The following is a 17,293-nucleotide window of genomic DNA, read 5'->3' as shown; positions in this document are numbered from 1 at the left end:
GTGCCGCCATTAGACCTATACTTCAACAAGCGACTGGCTGACTTTGAGGCCCGGCTTCAAACAAAAACCCTAGCCGACGGCCAAGGCGGAAAGAAGACTGCAGGGAGCATTATCCACGCAGCCTGCGACAGGATACACCGAAGGTTCAACAGGAGAACGAATAACAGGGGCCGACCGCGAGCTTTTGGACCACAGGAGCCTACAGCGGCAGAACAAGCCGCCAGGGTAATTGCGGTTTGGACAGGGAGAACGGCCGACGCAGACAGGGTTATGCAGGAGGCCTGGAAGGAGAGGTGGCTGAAGGAACGAGACGGCCGGGCAGCCACGAGACCAGCCGACGACTTTGACCACCAGCAGGAGACCCTGTTCAAAGACAGGACTCTAAGGAGGCACGTGGGCCTGAGCAAGGCGAAAAGTTCACTGCTGGTCCAAATCCGAACTGGGGCTATAGGCCTGCGGGACTTCCTCTTCAAAAGGGGCGTCCCGGAGGTCTTGACACCTAGCTGCGAATGCGGAGAAGGGCGAGAGACCGTCGAACACCTGGTGATGTGGTGTCTGGCGCCACCATTGGCTCGAAGATGGGAGAGGGCCCAGGTTCGAACGCGTGGGGACTTTTACTCTATTCTGCAGGGAATGAGTCCTACAGCTGCACGACTGACGGAGAGGATCCTTGGATGGCTGATGGATTCGGGGAGGCTGCCGATGTACAATCTGGCTCGAAGGCTGGAGCTGGAGCTCACGGTCTGATATCGCCCCCCCCCCCCTTTTTCGAAGGCCAGGAGGCCTTTTCCTTTTGTACTTGCAGGCTCACTCACTGACCGTTTCCTTGATCGCCGATACGGGTTTTTTATCCGACCTACGAGGGTACGGTTTTCCTGTATAGTAATAGCTGAAGGTCCGGCACGCCCTAGGGCATAGCGGAGTAGGAACAATAATTTATATCCTGTTTCTCTCAATCTATTTAGTCTAATATATTATAGGGACCTTTTCTATAACAACAAATTATGAATCGTCAATATCGGCAGAAGAGTCCATTATCAAAAGAGGGCAAAGAGACTCAACTTCCATTGTGCCGACTCTAGCCATAGCCATTCTCCAAATCTTTGGAGGGTAATCGGGCAAGTTAGCATTTGCTCTGACATCACTGGCGTTGCGTTTTCTAATGGGTTGTAGTACCTTTTGAGTCAGCTCAATAGCTATCCGCTTCTGCTTTTCTATTCATTTGGCTCTCAAGGTGCAGATTCACAAGTCATACAGAGACCTGGAATCACAATGATGCCCGGCGAAGTACCGTAGGCAAACATGTGACCTGGATTGGTCTTCAGTTTCTCACAACTGCAACGCCATGGAGTAAAGAGGTATAATGTTCAACTCACAGCCGGCAGCACCCATGAGCTGGAATCAGATTTCAGTGTAAGTAGTCATGTTCCTTTGCTGACTGTAGTCACAAAGAGCAGGCGGCCGCAGTCACCCGGCCACAGACCTTTCTGCGATCATTTACTTCTGCTTTCTTTCTCTAGCGTCGATATCCCTCGAAAACCACTCTTCTCTGCTCGCCGGACAGAGGACAGACGCAAGCCGACTGTGTCTCCTACAAAGCCAAACATCTCCATCAACCACCTCTATCTACCACGCGTCCATCAACACGCCAATCCAACAACCACTCCATCCATTATCATCACCACCACCAAACCCTCCTCTCCATACCGACCCAATCACGACGAAGCCCGACAGAAACCCCACCCCCGTCAGCCCCCAACAAATCACCACCGCTAGCAGCTAGCAGCCAACCAAAACCCTCTCCAACTCCTCCAGATTCCGCTCCGTTCCAAGCCACATGCGGTACACAAACGCGCGCGGCACATCCGCCGCGCTCTTGACCCCCGCATAATCGCGGCCGAACCGCTCCCGCGCCGCCTCGCCCCCCGCCGTGCCCCGACCTATGCGGTGCTGTTTCCCGCCCCCGCCCTCGACCGCCAGCTGCATGTAGAAGGCGCCGTCGGTGAAGTGGTACGAGAGTTTCGAGATGCAATGGCCGCCGCCGCCGCTGTGGTGGGGATGTTGGGGGTATTGTTGCCGGTGTCTGTAGAGGTGGTGGCTGTGGTTGGGTTGCTGTTGGCGATGGGGTCGTTGGGGACGGTGGGTTCAAGGTGCGATTCGGGCTTGACAAAGGTGGTAGCGGTAGTGGAATAGGCCTTGCGGACGCGGGACTTCTTGATGTTGTTGCGCGGAGCGGGCCTCTTCTTCTGCGGCGGCTTCTGCGAGGGGTAGTAGTCGGTTGGTTCGGGCACGCCGGAGACGGAGGGTTGCTGGTGGGCGTTTCCGGTCGTGGGCGATGCCGGAACTGCGTAGCTCTGAATAGGCGACGGATAGGTATTCTGAGCTGCCACCGCGTGGTAGCCGTCCAGGGGCAGACCAGGGAAGGCTTGCGTGGGGAACGAGGAGGCTGAATAGTTGTTTAACTGCGGCGAGCTCGTGCGGTCTAAGGCGGGAGTTCCGGGACCAACTTGGTGGTCTTGAAGATACGGGTTGCCACGCAAGGTCGACGTGCTGGCCATGCCATTCTGGTTCGAAACAGGGCCCGGAAGATGGGACTTGCGGGTCGGCGTCTGCTGGACTTGAGTAAACCGAACGGAACCACCGTCGAATTTGCATGGAGGGGACGTGTACGACGCCGAAACCTCCTTGTAAATGGCCACCATGACCTTCTTCGCCGCCACCAGGTCAGAACCCGCAATTGGTCCGAGCAACAGCATCTTCCCGAAGACGGAACCAAATTCCTCCGCCTCTTGGATGAGGACTTGAAGCACCTTGTACGCGCCATTAATGAAGGCCTGGCGCTCGTCTTCCGGGTCCGTTGCGTTGACCTCCGCGAGAACCTTCTTCGTGGCCTGCTTGATGCAGGCGCAAGTTTCTGCGGTACTGAAGTCGGTAGCAGGGCCGTCGGTCAGCATGTGAGACAGAGCAGTGCCCTGGCGCTTGGCCTCCTTTCGGAGACGTGCAATGACGGCGCAAACACCAGCCTTGATTGCCGTGCCCATCCTGATCGCTCCACTGGGAGGCGAGATGCCAAAGTGCAGCGCGGGGTCGATGGGGATCTGTTGGGGGGTCTGGACGTTCTGAGCGGTGCTCAGAAAGCTCTGCGGAATAGCCGGGACAGGGGGCAGCTGCGCAATCGCGACGACGGCGCCCTGCTGAGTGACGCTCTGCCGGCGCTTGGTGGGAGACTCCATGCTCTGTCCGGTCCGGGCCCTCCGCTTATTGTCCGATGACGGCGTGGCCATGGGATCAGGCGATACGCTAGTCGAGGGAGGCACAGCCGGAAGGCAGGCCGGGGCGGGCGACTGAGACGGCTGCGTCATGAACATGGCGAAATCGGCGGACACCTGGGACACCTCGGCCCGCTGCTGGGTCGTGGAGTTGGCGATGCCGGAAGAAGTCTGCGATTTGGCGGGCATCTGCTGCTCCAGCGAGGAAAGAGCATCTTCAGAGCACGTCTGGGACCTCCCGGTCATGCAGTCTGTCTGCTGCTGAACCACGGCGGACATCTGCATGGGTTCATGCAGCACAGAGCTGGTAGCTCCGGAAGTTCTCTGCTCCGTGGCCGGCATAGCGGCGGTGAACATGCCCTGGCCATTGCTGGGGAGCTGCTGGGCACCTGTCGAGGAGACGAACGGATCTGCGGCCATGAATTGATCAAGTCCAAACGAGGCAGGGGCAGCTTGCAGCTGAACCTCACTAGCCGTGGTCGCCTGGACATCATGGGAATTGGTCTGTTTGTCCGGCTGGGCTTTAGCAACGGGCTTCTTCCTGCGGTACTGGCGTTTCTTCTTACCAGTGGAAGCCTCGGCAGGAACCGTGTTGTTCACCAGCTTAGGCTGGGCCACCGCAGTATGCACGGTGGTGGACAGGACTTCCGAGATGGACGGGAACTGCGCCTGGACGTCGGCGGAGAAGAACTCCCGGGCCTTCAGATCGTTGGTCTGATCCGTGGCCACTTTGATATTTGCGGTCGGCAACCCGGGAAGCACAAACTGCTGGGCCAGAACCGCGTCTAGCTGCACGGGGACGGTGAGGTTGACTTGATACTGATTGGTGCTCTGGAGCGATGCCGCCTGCTCCGCGAAGACGGCCTCGAAGTCGAGTGGCTCGTTGAGCTGCATACAGGTGTCATCCGGGAACTGGAAGGCTTGGTGAAAGTTCTGGTCAAAGGTGTCCGAGTTGTCCTAGAACTGGAGATCTTGAACATCGCCGAAGCCGGCCTGGAGCGCTTCAGCATTGCCAGAGCCAGTGTTCCCGAAAGGAGCCGTAAGGGAAACGCCCGGAGCAGCGGCGTTCTCGTACCCCATCGCCTGTTGGATGTGCCCCTGAGTCGCGGTATCGGTCGCCATGCCAGCAACAAAAAGGCTCTCGCCAATCATGGCTCGAATCTGGCGCTCGGCACTCGTCTGGGCCTCGACCCGGCTCCGCCACAGCTCCCGGTCGCGGGACTGCTTGATAAGGTAGGCAGACTGGTCGTACCGGGCCAGCTCGTGCCGCTGCTTCTTGTCGGACTTGTCGCGCAGCGACCGCTCGAACTCGGCGCGGTTGGCCTGCTGCTTCGTATCGGCGTGGTGCGTCTTTAGCTCCTCGCGGATGTTGGCGATGTTGGTGGAGACGGCCAGGTTTTCGAGCTTCCACTTGCGGAACGAGGTGTTGTGCTTGGCACAAGCCACCTGGGCGGCAATGGCCGAGCTCTGGAGCTGCTCTTGGGTGGAGGCGTAGTCGGCGCTCGCGTTGTTGGGCTCGGTGGTCATGAAGCGGGCCCAGGCGCTGTAAGCCTTGTTGTAGTCGCCATGGAGCGTTCTCGCGCGGTTGTGCCAGGCCCAGAAGTCGGTGCAAAGCTCGTCCGCGAGGGGTGTGTCGGGCTTGACGGGCATGGCGTCGTGGTTGGCTGGGCCTGCGTAGCGTTCGGGCGACGTGGGAGGATGAGCCATAGGTATGTTGACCAGATGGGGAGGAGTGGCGGGAGGGCGCTCGGGCGTGCTAGGCACGATGATTTCCTCCTCGGCGATGGCCGAAACAGCGTGACCAGCTGGCTGGGTTTCAGGAGCGGAGCCATTGATGGCGTTGTCAGAGCCGGGCTTTTTGGGATCTGCTGAAGGCTCGCCGTTGGTGAAGAGCGCCTTCTGCAACTCAGGACCATAGAGAACGCTTGAGGTGAAACCTGCCTTTGGAATCGATCCATCGGGGAGGACACTGAAGTCACCAGGCGAATCCGAAGTGGGGTTGGCAGACGTGCCGGAGGGGACGATGAAAAAAGTGGCTGGTGATGATTTGCTCGGAGTCTCGGCTTGGGCAGACGACTGAGCCTCTGTGGTCATTGAGCAATCAACAGCTGTCGAGGCAGCAGACTGAGGAGTGGTGGTGGTGGTGATGGTTTGCTCGGACACCATCGGGAAGGCCAATTGCTCCGGCGTGACCTCGGTCAGGCTGCGACTACCCGGCAGCAACTGCTCAGCATGGCCGTGCGAGGCGACGGACTTCTTGATTTGAGTCTGAGGAGCAGTGCCGGACTTGGAACCGGCAGCAGACGTGGCCCTGTCGGTGTGGTCAGCCGATTCAGAGTGGCCGCTATGGTTGTGGGCGTCCTTGTTGAGCGAAGCATTGTTGTTCTCGTCATCCTTAGCGCCATTGGCGTGGATCATTCTGGGGTCGCGGATGTCCCCGAACAGCGAGTCGATATCCGAATTATGATCTTTGTCGACCTGGTCAACGCCAGCGCCGCGGTCAACTGAATTGATAGAAGTGGAATGGGCAAGGTTCTGAATTGATGGATTAGCAAACTGTTCGACTTGGTGAGTCAGAACTGACTGGGGTTGTCATCACTAACCTTAATTTCAGCGTCATGCTGGGAGGAGAAGGGAGTAGAGTATGAGACGAGGTCTCCCTTTACAGCCAGGGAAGTGCCTGACTGCTCGGTGGTAGCAAAATTGCCACCGGCGGCCTGGCCGGCAACTGAAGACATGTTATCGAGTCGGTACGAACTGGTTACAATGTATCAGTGTCGATAATTGAATTAGTCGTGCATAGGCGACGGCAAGATGGGCGATGACTCGAAGGCGGTGGGTTGTGATTGTCGAATTCGTTTCGGTGAGAGTCGATCGAAACGGAGGGACGAGGAGATGAGAAAAGGAGAGCCGAGAAACCACGTAGGATCTGCGAAGCTAACGAGATGGAGTTGAGAAATTTGCTGAGAGCGAGTTACTTGGACTAGATCTGATGGATCTGCGAAACGAAAGAAGATGAACAGCTGTTGAGTAGTTATGCAGCCAACCTCGACTCGAGGAGCAACGATATTCCCAAGTTGAGACCAGCTGCGAGTGCCTTAGAGTTGAGAAGAAGTAGAGTGCTGCTTGTGGAAAGAGTCGATGAGTTGGTGGTGTCGGAAAGAAAGTCGGTTGAAAACCCCAAGATAAAGGTGAACAGATGGTGATAGCAACGAAAAAGTCTCGAGTTCATTTATTGCAAGTTAGCCCCGCGAAAGACTGCTCGAAGGCGCTGGGATTCTGAAAATCCAGAAACTCCAAAGCGTGGAGGCTATACAGGGCAAACCCCTTCTCGACGGTGGAAACATAACTTCACTTTGTAACTGCCACGACAGCATCGACAACATTTTCTTCGCTTGCAATGCTTCCATTTTGATCCAAGGGGCATCCAGAAAAAGGGAACATTCTCATTCATGTGTACCTAAGGTTGAAATGGTGAAGCACCTGTCTTTTCTTCATAGACTAGAAGCCCTTTGAACTCGAGACGACCACCGAGGTATACACAATACACGTACACGTAGACAATGAACAAAAGCTCGTTGACCAGCCGCATGTTTCCTAGTAACGTGATCAGCTACGAAGAACCTATGGTTTTTTGCTCGGCTACGCTCTGATGTGGGACTGAGGTGTGTGTTTGAAGACTGCAGTCACCACTTCCTGCTACTTCGATCTGGATTTGAGCTGACTGGAGACTTGGTTCAAACCTAGCTCTCGGACGCAAACCTCCACCGGTAACCGCTGCGCTAAGCGCTGGGCCATCCATACGCTTGGTGATACGATGAACCTCGCATCCTTCAATATCAATCACCGGCCTGTCAGAAGTGTCGAAAGGCTAATGATAACCGGTTAACCCTTTCTAACCATCCAGAACACACTGTCCGGGCAACACCCTACCTTACCCCTTTCCGACTCTCAAGTCCATCGTTCTCCCCACAGTATAACCCAGCATCTTATAATACCGCATACAACAACAACCACAAATCACGAAACCTCCTCAACCATCTTCACCCCGCCAAGCCCCACCCTACCGCTACCCCCAGCCTCACCGCTGCCCATAAACACCCGCCCCGCGGGGCCCGTGAGCAACTCATCGGGCACCGCCACGCGGCTACCCTCCCTGGTGTTGACCCAGCGGATGAACATGGGATCCGGGCGCTGGGCCTCGGTGTCGCCGGGCGTCGTCTCCTCACCGGCGGCCAGGAGCGCCGCGTTCTTGCGCGTCGTCTTGGGCGCCTGTTTCTTGAGCAGTTTGTTGATTGTTTCCATCTGCGTGTGCAAGCAGGGTTCGGGGGGTTAGTTATCCACTCTGTGTAAGAGAGGGGGAGAGAAGTAGGGAATGGGGTGGCGACGGGTATTGCGTGTGGCGGGGGGAAGGTGTTACCTTGACTTCCTCGTTGCGCTTCTCGCTGAGGTTGCGCCGGCGGCGAGCCATTTCGGCGCGCCGCATCGACAGTTCTTCGGCAGTGAAGTGCTTCTTGGCCTGGACTTCTGTGGTTTGGTTAGCCTTCTGTCTCGTACCTGAAGGGGGAGGGTGGTAAAGGGGGGACATACCATCGGATAGCTTCATGTACTCGTGCGAGACGTCGCCCAGTTTGGCCCGTTGCCGGGCAGTCAGTTTCGACAGGTCCGGTGTGTCGGCGCGGCTGATGCCTTCTTCGTCGCTCAGGCCTTCGTCGTCTTCCTCTCCTTCAACGTCCTCGTCGGCCACTTCGATTTCCTCTTCGCCCTCGGCATCAACGTCCTCTTCCTCCTCGCCTTCGGCGACTTCTTCGCCGTTTCCCATGCCAAGGGTAACGTCTTCTGGTTCGCTCTCGAGCTCGCTCAACTCTTCGTCGTCATCCTCTTCGTCGTTGTCGTTGTTTGCTGCGGGCTTGGTTACGGCCGTGCCTTTGGCAACGGGCTTTGCTGCGGGAAGGCTTTTGCCCTTGCTGGTGGGAGTGGGCATGCTTTTGGAAGGCTTGGTGATTTTGATGGCCGGGGCTCGTGGGGCTGGGGTGACGTCCATGTCGACGTCGCCATCAGCATCGGCATCGGCGTCCTCGTCCTCGTCGCCCTGGGCATCAATGTCCATCTCGTCTTCGTCGGCATCGGCGTCCTCTTCACCGAGATCCTCCATCTGCTCATCCTCGTCATCCTCGTCCTCCTCCTCGTCTTCAGCCTTGGTGAAACGTGCCCTGGTGTCGACCTCGATCTCGTCCTTTTCCGACTCGTCCTCTTCCTCGTCCACTTCTTCGTCGTCCTCCTCTTCCTGCTCCTCCTCCTCCTCTTCGTCTTCCTCCTCGCTGCTTTCGATGACATAGCTCTTTTTCCCTCCCCGGGTCCGCTTGCCAGCGCCGGCGCTGCTCTTACTTCCACTAGCGCCAGTTAAACTCCCAGAAGCCTTGCGCTTGTCGTTGGCGCTGCTGCTGCTGCTGCTGGTAGCCTGCCGCAGCTTGCTCGAGGGCAGTTTGACGGTCAGGTGCATGTGCTCTCTGCCATCGCCGATGCTGTTCGCCGGGGATGAGGACGGCGGGCCCCGGGTCACCGAGGCGATGCCGGGCCCCGATCTACGGGAGATGCGCGACGACATGGTGCGCTGCTCGGCGGGGTCGCGGTCTCTATCGGCCATGTCAGTGATGGCTGCAGTGGCGCGCTGGGCAGCGGACCGACGGGGCCGCGAAGACATGATGGTAGATCTGATGGAAAGGGGCTGCTGCAGTGTGGTAGGTGCTTTCCGTTGCTCCTCTCGTTTGATGGAGGTGAAGGATGACGTGAGTGGTTAGTTAAGTGGTGGTGGTGATGAGAGTGATTTCAGGATGAGGATGTTTGAGTTAATTCGAGGCGGCAGAAGTTGGAGCCGCGGCGCAAGAGTTGGCGTTGCGTGTTTGCCTGGGGTCCAGATAGTGTGGGGGGTCTGGCTGTTCGATGATGCTTCTGGGCTTCATGCATGTCATGTCGTTCGAATAAGCTTGCCGTGATGAAGGGGCTCAATCAAACGCCGGCATGCCAATGGAGAAGCCACAGGGTATCAAGCCGCGCGCACCCACCTGGGAACTCGGCCAAGCTGCGATCCGCCCGTAATCCGAGCGTCATTCGCCAACCTTCTAGATCCTGCGTCTTTACGACCGAAGACTGCAGATGTGACGGCCCCGGCGTTGAACAGCAGTGTCTTGGCTTGGGTTCTTTTGTGTGGTAACTGATGTCGAGGCACAGCCAACACAGTAAAACAGTCGGCAGTGTTCACAAGCAAGCCACCCTGTCGGCTTGATGGCAGCCGTCGTGACACTGCATTTGCAGCATTTCTGTGGTTGGTGTCTTTGTCCCCTCTCTCACACATTGAACTTGTCGATTGCAGGCAGCGATTGCATCTCACGACAGAGCAACCCATGGCCACACAGCCCGCTTTCCATCGAGAAATGCTGAACAAGGGTCTTACATTGTATGGAACTACTCACAATTCTGGATTTTTGAGGTTCGGTTATGGTTGTTCGTTCAATTCCACAGGTCCGACAGGCTGCGTCTCTAGTCTCCGGCTAGTCGATTGTGTCTGGCGTCTGGTGTCTGGCGGTGATTACCGTTAAGTCCCTATGAACAGTATACCAGTCGCTGGTCAGCAGTGAAATCAAAGCCTTTTCTATGTGCTGCAAGCAAGAAGAGTAAACATACGTGTTGCTCGAAATTTGTCGACTGGTTATGATGCTCGTCGAGAGCTTCACACAAAACGATCGGAATGGTGTAGGCAATGGTTGTGATAGAAGTAACTTGGTTGAATAGATATAAAGATGAGCGATCAAAGTCCTAGTAAGACTTAACTCGAGATCCGTTCAGTCAACAGGCAACACCAGTGGATAAATTGGAAGTGTAGCATTCACACACGGCGGTTCCTTTCTCACGAGACAGGGCCGCACGGAGCACCCCGTACTGCACCTTGAGGGCTGTTGGGGCCCTGGTGGGGCTGCATCGGAAAGGCGCTTGGGACCATGCCCCAGTAAGGCGAACCTCGGCAAGTCACCATCCCGTCATCCCTGAAGTGCCAATCGCTTTCAGAGTTTAGCAACCAATTTCAGTCCCCTCTCCCTCCGGCCCTGTCGTGAATCCTCTGAATCTCCTCTTGTATGCGTCATCGTATTCTGCGATAATGGGAGAATTCAAAACAGAAAACAAGCAGGAAGTTCTGGCGCTGGTTTCAAATCAACATCAGGCCGATCCCGCCCCCGAGCAGACACTATCAAGCGAGGAGACCCTCAAACAGGCAAAGAAATTCCTTCACGATGCTCAGGTCCGGAATACACCGCCAGAGCGCCGAGCCGAGTTTCTCAAGAGCAAAGGCTTGTCAGAGAGCGACATTGAAGGGCTATTAAAGGAGGTTACACAAGATGGGCGGCCAGAGTCGCAAGTCTCGGTATGTGTCTTCCTGGTCTGGCGCCTCATAAGCCTTTGCTAACCATACCTAAGAATGAGACGAAGGAGGAGAGGATAGAATTCCCGTCAGCGAGAAAAGAAGACCGACCGCCGATCGTCACATATCCCGAGTTCCTGGCCAAGCCCCCGCGGTCGCCACCACTAGTCACCGTCAACGGCTTCCTCAACACGCTCTACGCCTTCGCCGGCCTATCCACGCTCGTCTACGGGACAAGCAGATACGTCGTCAAGCCCATGGTCAACACGCTCACCGAAGCGCGCGTCTCGCTCCACGACACGGCCAAGCAGGACCTCGCAAAGCTCGTCTCCAAACTCGAAACTACCGTCTCCGAACTCCCACCTCCGAAACCTAAAGACCTCAGAAACCTCTCTGCGGACGTCGAAAGGGACGAGTCCGACGCAGTTAGCAGCTACGACGACCCGACCGAGCTCTTCCACCGCGACATCGGCGTGCAGACATCGCTTCCTTCCTCCCCGTCCTCCCCATCCTCCCCGCAATCCCAACAACAACAACAGCAAAAAGAAAACCCAACCACGCACCAGACCACCCGGCTTGCGTCTTTGGTCTCCTCGCTCAGGTCTCTCCACGAAGGGCTCGTCGACCAGGCCGAGTCGCTGGGCGACGTGCAGACGGTGGCGGACCTGCTGCGGCAGGACCTGGACAAGCTCAGCGCGGCGTCGGCGGCGACGGATTTTGTCGGCGGGTTCTCGCTGTACGGCGCGGCGGGCAAAAACGAGCCGGATGACGAGATCAAGCGGGCAAAGGAGAATATCAGGCGGGTCAAGGGCGTGTTGTTGAGCACGAGGAGTTTCCCTGGGGCGAGGTAAGGGTGGGTGCCTTGTTTACCTAATTTACAGGGCAGCAGGGTGATGGGGGAAAGTCTCTTTTCGGGTAGGGTAGCGCAGGTTAACGAAGCTGCGTTCGGGCTGATGGAGTGTGTCGTGTAAAGGGGTCGTCATCGCGAAGCTATATGCTCGACTACAAGTGCTCGCTGTTGGAGGTCTTGGGCTGGGTTCACGCTTGTTTTGGTCCTTTTGTAACACTAACATGGTCTATGGACCGATTATGGGGAGTGAGAGGGGAGGCGAAGGGCGACCCTATTGACAGATCGCTACGGCTGAGTGGTCATGGAGATACCGTTGGAGTTTTTGATCGTTTGATGCTAAACTCTGCGAGGGACGCGTGACCAGCCTGAACACAGATAGTAAGAGAAACATAAGGATATAGCTGGGTAAGGTAGGTGATTGAGTGGTGAGGTGAGGTCTGGAGGACGAGTTTCCTTCACTCCTGGATGACAGAAGCTGGCCCAGCGGCGGAAAGCGTTCAGTACCTGAAGCTGTATATCCCAATGTGCGTATGAACGATTCAAAGGCTCGTCCATTTCTGCTACTTCCAAGGTGGTGAAGTACCCGAGAGCTTGCTTAGTACGTATCAACCTGTCAATGTGCTAGTGTGCGACTCATAAGAGCCAGGTAGGTAGGCAACGTGGGTAATCCAGCTATGTTCTTTATGCTGTGCTTCTCTGGGTCTCAAAAGTATAAGTCGCCATTTTTGTTCTCTCGCCCGTATGTTCTTTCTCCCTTTCATCTTACTTCATGCTTACAACCTTTATTTTTGTGACCTCATCAATGACGCTTCACTTCAATAAGAGAGTCACAACAATGTGCAATATACTGGTACTGTACTCAGTGCGAGTGAGGCGAAGCCACTGGGTCCTTCCTCCAACCCTCGGAAGAAAAATCGGCTGACAGCCACTTTCCACGTGACTTGGCACGATACACACAGTGCCTGCAGCTTTGTATATCACTGAAGCTTCGCTTCAGACTCGCTTGGGTGAACACCACAGCAGGGTAGGTATTTTTGTTTATCTGTCCTCCGTTACTTTTCCTCCGAAAACCGAACCAAAGGCTAGGTAGCCCACCATGGCAACAAAAAACAAGGCACACCAAAATCAACCACACCAAACTTCTATCATAACAACACCACCAAAACAGCTCCAAAACAGTTCAAACTAATTGCCTGTCATCCCTCCTTCTAATTCTGAACATTCCTTGAAGATTTGAGGGATCTCATCCACCCAACCGTTGATAGTTTCCTGTTTGACTGCGGCCCAGCCTTCCTCGGCAAGCTCCTTGACCACGTCATCCTCCCAACAAGGCCTCTTCTTTACATACTCTTTTGACCCCTGCCATGCCTTTTCAATGGGGCTGAAGTCTGGAGATGAAGCACAGTTAAAAAAGTAGTCCAAGCCGTTGGTCTTCTTCCAGGTCCTGACGATATTGCTCTTGCTTGTGCCGTGGCCAGAGTCGTTATCCTCCTCAAGAACAAACGACTGGCCTTCGCGAAGCCAACCACCAACCACAGGCTCAAGGATATGGTCCCTATAGACCTGCATAGACATCTTGCCGTTGGAATTACCTGGCACGTCGTACCAGGTAAGCGACGACTTGAAGTCATATCCAACTGCAGCCCAACAGTGTATACGCTTCATATCCTTCTCAGCGGGCATTTCTTTCTCTAACAGACAGTCCGGGCATTGCCGTTCCCACGGCCGTCGAATGACCTAGACTTTCCCCTGAGGACCCCAGCCAAAGTGGCATTCGTCAGAAAACCGAATGTGCCGCCAGTCCGCTGGGTCTGGGTACCGTTCTAGCATAACCGGGCGTAATCTACCCGGCGTTCGCGGAGCCGTGGCGACGTATATTTCTTCTCGCATGCCACACACATTCGAAGGTTCAAATCCTTGACTGCGCGCCGAACAGTCTCTCGGCAAACGTCCACATCAAGCCCTGCAGCTGCAGGGAGCCCTGCCCATGGAACCGTATGGCCATCGAACCCATTGTTGTCGATAAAGCGCTCGATTACGGCAAACTCGCTGGCAGAAAGCTTACTTGGCCGGCCACGTTGCTCTGGGCGAAGAATAGTATGGCCGAGCCTACGGCCATCGAATTCGCGGGGTTCGGCCAGGGCGCGCCAGCCAGACCGACGGCTTGCACCATAGAATCGAAAAATGTCATTTTTGTGGTGTGGTATGCCTTTTGCTTCCAGGAAATCAATGGCCCCCTGAATCCTGACCTTCTTAGGTGTAGAGTACTGCTTTTTCCGTATTTCCTGGGCGATCGTGTGCTTCTTGTTTGCGAAAGATGGAAAAGGAGCCTGGCGTTCGGTGTGGGTATTTGGTAGGTGTGGGGCAAAACCGGTTTTGTGTGTGCCTTGGCTTTCGGGTAGCCTTACCGCCCATCTCCCGTTGTCGTAAGTGGGGAACACAGGCCGGGCTACAGCCTCCACAAGATGCTACACTTGTAACGGTAGTTACAGCGCACTTCCAGGTTCTTATGTACACAACCTCCATGAGACAGCTGGGTAGTCTCAAATGGATGTCGAGGGGAACTTGAAGGTTACAATGAAAGAAGAGGAAGATGAACGGTATTCCAAGATCGCCGGCCGCCTTCTGAGGTGACATCTGATATTGATTGATTGGCTAGCGAAGCTGAGGAGGTTGCACCATGAAGCTTCGTCCCGGTCACACGATCGCCGAAGCCGAGCCGGACGGCTCCGCTGCGGTTGTGTGGGCATCTCCACTGGGGTGCCAATCCGGCTCGGTGCGGCTGTCGGGTTTTTTCCAACAGCAAGATCCGCCGAGGCTTCAATACTCCTCTCATTCGAACTGTCTCGCTCGTCTCATCATCCGTACGCGACGGCCGAGAACGTGACCTTTGCCACAGAGCCAGAAAGCGGGGGAGAGCCCATTGCAGGCCCCTGTGAGATCAGCAGGCAAGCTTCTGCAGGTGGCGGCACCAGGTGGCGTCGGACCCCAGACTCTCGAGCAGCCCAGACCAATCCGGACGCAGCACACACCGCTGAACCGCACCGGACACAACAGGATGGAGAGCGACAAGGACCGGCTGCTGAGCTCATCAGAAGCGCATGAGCTGTCAAACCAAGAGCCAATCCACGATTTCTGCCCTCGTCAGCTGGGCGAGCCGTCGATGAGCCAAAGCCAAAGTCAACAAGCGGGGCGGAATTTCGAATTCGATGAAGACAATGGTATGTCACCGCCTGTCTTGGGTCTGTTTTGTTGTTACTGTTTGTGCGTGAGCGTCCTGCCAAGAAGATTTTTCCCCTTACAAGCCAGCTCCGCTTTCCGTATCCGTCAAAACCATCGTTACTGCAGACTTGGAAACGACAAGCTCATTAACGCTCTGCAAACCGGCGAATTTGAGCTTGTTGAGACTGCGGGTGCTTGTCAATCTGCAGATCACTAACGCTTGCCGTCTTCTTGGGGCAGGTCTAGGCAAGACCGGCCTGCTTGGCGAGGGCATCATACCACTCTCAGGGCAGGCTTCCCCGCACACCGAGCGCCATCTTCAACCGCCCGCGCTATCGGTCCCTATAAAGACTGCAACCCTGGGTCAATCACGCGCCGCCGCTAGTGGCGAACAAGAATCGCTCGTTCTCCCTGTCAACCACGCACCATCATCCACCATGATCTTCTCTGATCTATACAAGTCGCCAAAGACGACTTTCAGCAAAATCCGCAATTCATTCCCCCATGGCCTTCCTCCGCCTTCAGATCTGGATGCCGATCTCGTGAGCAGGGACAAGGCCAGGAATAAGGAGGCCGTGAGGAAGTATCTCGACGAGAAGGTTCGCAACGATTGGGAGTTTACATGGCCGCCCGTGGCAGCTTCGCCACCAGCCCCCGCTGCGCACGCAGCGGACGAGGAAGAGCCGAGGGATCTAGGGGAGGAGGCAGACTCCGAGTCAGACGCCGAGTCTGTGTATAGCACCATTTCGGAAGACCCTGTGCACTTTCGGCCACGGGCAGAGTGGACCTCAGATCTCTCCGACAGTGACGAACCGCGCCCTCCAGCCTCCCCCTTCCGGTTTGACAACCCTAAAGCTGTCGGCGCCGCCGTGCGCAACTCGGTTGAGACGAAGCGCGCCCGCCGGAGGAGAGCTGTGCGCGACGAGATGAAATGGAACCCCGGCCTGGCATGCTTCGAAGCACGGCGCAACGCCTGGACAGGCGCAAAGACGGTGCGGGTGAAGCCGAAACCACCGAGCCCTGTTTCACCCTCGTCCGCCCGCCGTTTGTTCTGGAGGCATCACCGGACGCAGTCCTCCGTCTCACACACCACCACCATCACACCCGGCTCACCGCCCACTCCCCAATCTCCCCTCCAACGCACGGCAACCCGCACTTCCACCGCAACTGGCTCCGAGTCCGACTCAGCCGGCGTACAAAGAACAAGCTCCCAAGAGTCGACGGCGCCGGCGGTTCACTATCCAGTCCAAACCGTCCTCCCCGTCCCACCCCCGTTGCTCCCGCCCCAAAACCCCATGCGCGCCTCGGTCCAGCCCTCCATGTACGGCTCGCTGTACGACAAGGTTGTCGTCCAAAACATGCAGCCATCCTGCCCCGTCAACCTCGCCGACATGTTGCGCGCCTGCGTTGTCGGGTGGAAGCGTGACGGCGAATGGCCGCCCAAGCCGAGCTACCCGGCCCCGGCGCCTGCCCAGACGTCCAACGCCGACGTGCTGGCCGCGCGCCAGCGCAAGGCGCAGCTACAGCGGAATAAAAACGCCGTGGCCGTCACCGCCACCACCACCAATGCCGGCGGGAGGAGGTTGAGTTTTGTGGGCTTTTTCAATGGAGGAGGGGGAGTTGCGGGGCACAAGACTGCTGCTGCTGTCACGACGGCTACTGCCATGATGCAGGATGGAGCGAGGGATGAGAACAAGGATCAGGATAAGGAGGGGAAGGAGAACGGACATACTCCGGGCCAATCGCACTCTCACTCGGACGAGGGTGCCGGGTCGTCGGGCAAGGCACTGTTTAGGAGGAGTTTGCAAAGGGTCTTGTCGCTGGGTCAGCATGGGCATGCACACGGTGGCGGCGGCGGTGGTGCTGTTGCTGCTGTGAATGGGGCTGCAGGTGGGAATGGTGCGGGCGCGCCACTTTCGCCTACCAGCCCTACTACCAAGGAGGTTACAGCTGCTGGTTGATTAGGGGTTGACTGGTTGGGAGGGCTGGTGCTGTACCCCAGTGTGTGTTGGTGCATCCATGTTGCTCAAGTTTTGCTTCAATCATGGATGGTTTGAAATATATACCGAGTCGGTTGATACCCCGGATGTTTGTTATTTTGGTATGTTAGGATGATGGGATGCTATGAACGGCAGGGGAAGAGTCCACGGGCAAGGGTATGTGTGGCATGATCGACTCAAATCATATATCCTGGAAGTGGATATAGAGCCAGAATACCAAACGTCATCTATCTTGCCATGGACCGCTCGCTGCTTGCTTGTGATCTACATCGACCCGGCCCAGTAACCGTTGTTCGACTCGCGAAATTCGACATTTGTACAGGTAAGTGGAGCCGAAAAGTCACCTCTAACAAGACTTGGCCACAACCACGACCATGAGCAACGTGAGGATGTGTGATGAGCTCGAGCTTGACTTCTTGGCCTGGTCATCGGTGGAATACTCAACGTGACCCTCTTTATCATAGAGAAACAGAAAGGCTGAGTGGATTACGCTTCGTTGACCAAGCTTACGGTACGGAGTACAGCTCCATGACCA

At 56.3% G+C, this 17,293-nt stretch overlaps 5 protein-coding genes across 5 annotated transcripts; 2 read left to right on the top strand and 3 right to left on the bottom strand.

The window, feature by feature from the left end:
- Positions 1-5,156: 5,156 nt before the first annotated feature.
- Positions 5,157-6,007, bottom strand: N657DRAFT_536713 (uncharacterized protein; the record flags this gene model as incomplete). Its single annotated transcript, XM_062787787.1, has 3 exons — positions 5,157-5,353; positions 5,564-5,804; positions 5,873-6,007. Coding segments are annotated over 3 exons (573 nt in total), but the record flags the coding sequence as incomplete, so codon positions are not given.
- A 1,282-nt stretch (positions 6,008-7,289) lies between these two features.
- Positions 7,290-8,973, bottom strand: N657DRAFT_656730 (uncharacterized protein; the record flags this gene model as incomplete). Its single annotated transcript, XM_062794731.1, has 3 exons — positions 7,290-7,574; positions 7,690-7,796; positions 7,860-8,973. The coding sequence occupies 3 exons, from the start codon at positions 8,971-8,973 to the stop codon at positions 7,290-7,292; spliced, it is 1,506 nt and encodes a 501-aa protein (XP_062646357.1).
- Positions 8,974-10,425: 1,452 nt separating this feature from the next.
- On the top strand, positions 10,426-11,537 carry N657DRAFT_681588 (uncharacterized protein; the record flags this gene model as incomplete). The annotated part of the gene is made up of 2 exons (XM_062796402.1): positions 10,426-10,689; positions 10,743-11,537. 2 exons carry the CDS (start codon positions 10,426-10,428, stop codon positions 11,535-11,537), a joined length of 1,059 nt encoding a protein of 352 aa, XP_062646356.1.
- Positions 11,538-12,548: 1,011 nt separating this feature from the next.
- On the bottom strand, positions 12,549-14,460 carry N657DRAFT_664494 (uncharacterized protein; the record flags this gene model as incomplete). Its single annotated transcript, XM_062795241.1, has 4 exons — positions 12,549-13,225; positions 13,280-13,379; positions 13,436-13,803; positions 14,425-14,460. The coding sequence occupies 4 exons, from the start codon at positions 14,458-14,460 to the stop codon at positions 12,722-12,724; spliced, it is 1,008 nt and encodes a 335-aa protein (XP_062646355.1). The 3' UTR covers positions 12,549-12,721.
- Positions 14,335-16,995, top strand: N657DRAFT_646286 (uncharacterized protein). The gene is made up of 2 exons (XM_062793096.1): positions 14,335-14,757; positions 14,999-16,995. The coding sequence occupies exons 1-2, from the start codon at positions 14,595-14,597 to the stop codon at positions 16,717-16,719; spliced, it is 1,884 nt and encodes a 627-aa protein (XP_062646354.1). The 5' UTR covers positions 14,335-14,594; the 3' UTR covers positions 16,720-16,995.
- Positions 16,996-17,293: the final 298 nt, after the last annotated feature.

This window comes from Parathielavia appendiculata (genome assembly GCF_033297405.1).
Source record: "Parathielavia appendiculata strain CBS 731.68 unplaced genomic scaffold N657scaffold_8, whole genome shotgun sequence".
NCBI classification, from domain to species: domain Eukaryota; kingdom Fungi; phylum Ascomycota; class Sordariomycetes; order Sordariales; family Chaetomiaceae; genus Parathielavia; species Parathielavia appendiculata.
The sequence above is the reverse complement of the archived record's forward strand: the minus strand, read 5'-3'. Positions and strand labels throughout refer to the sequence as shown.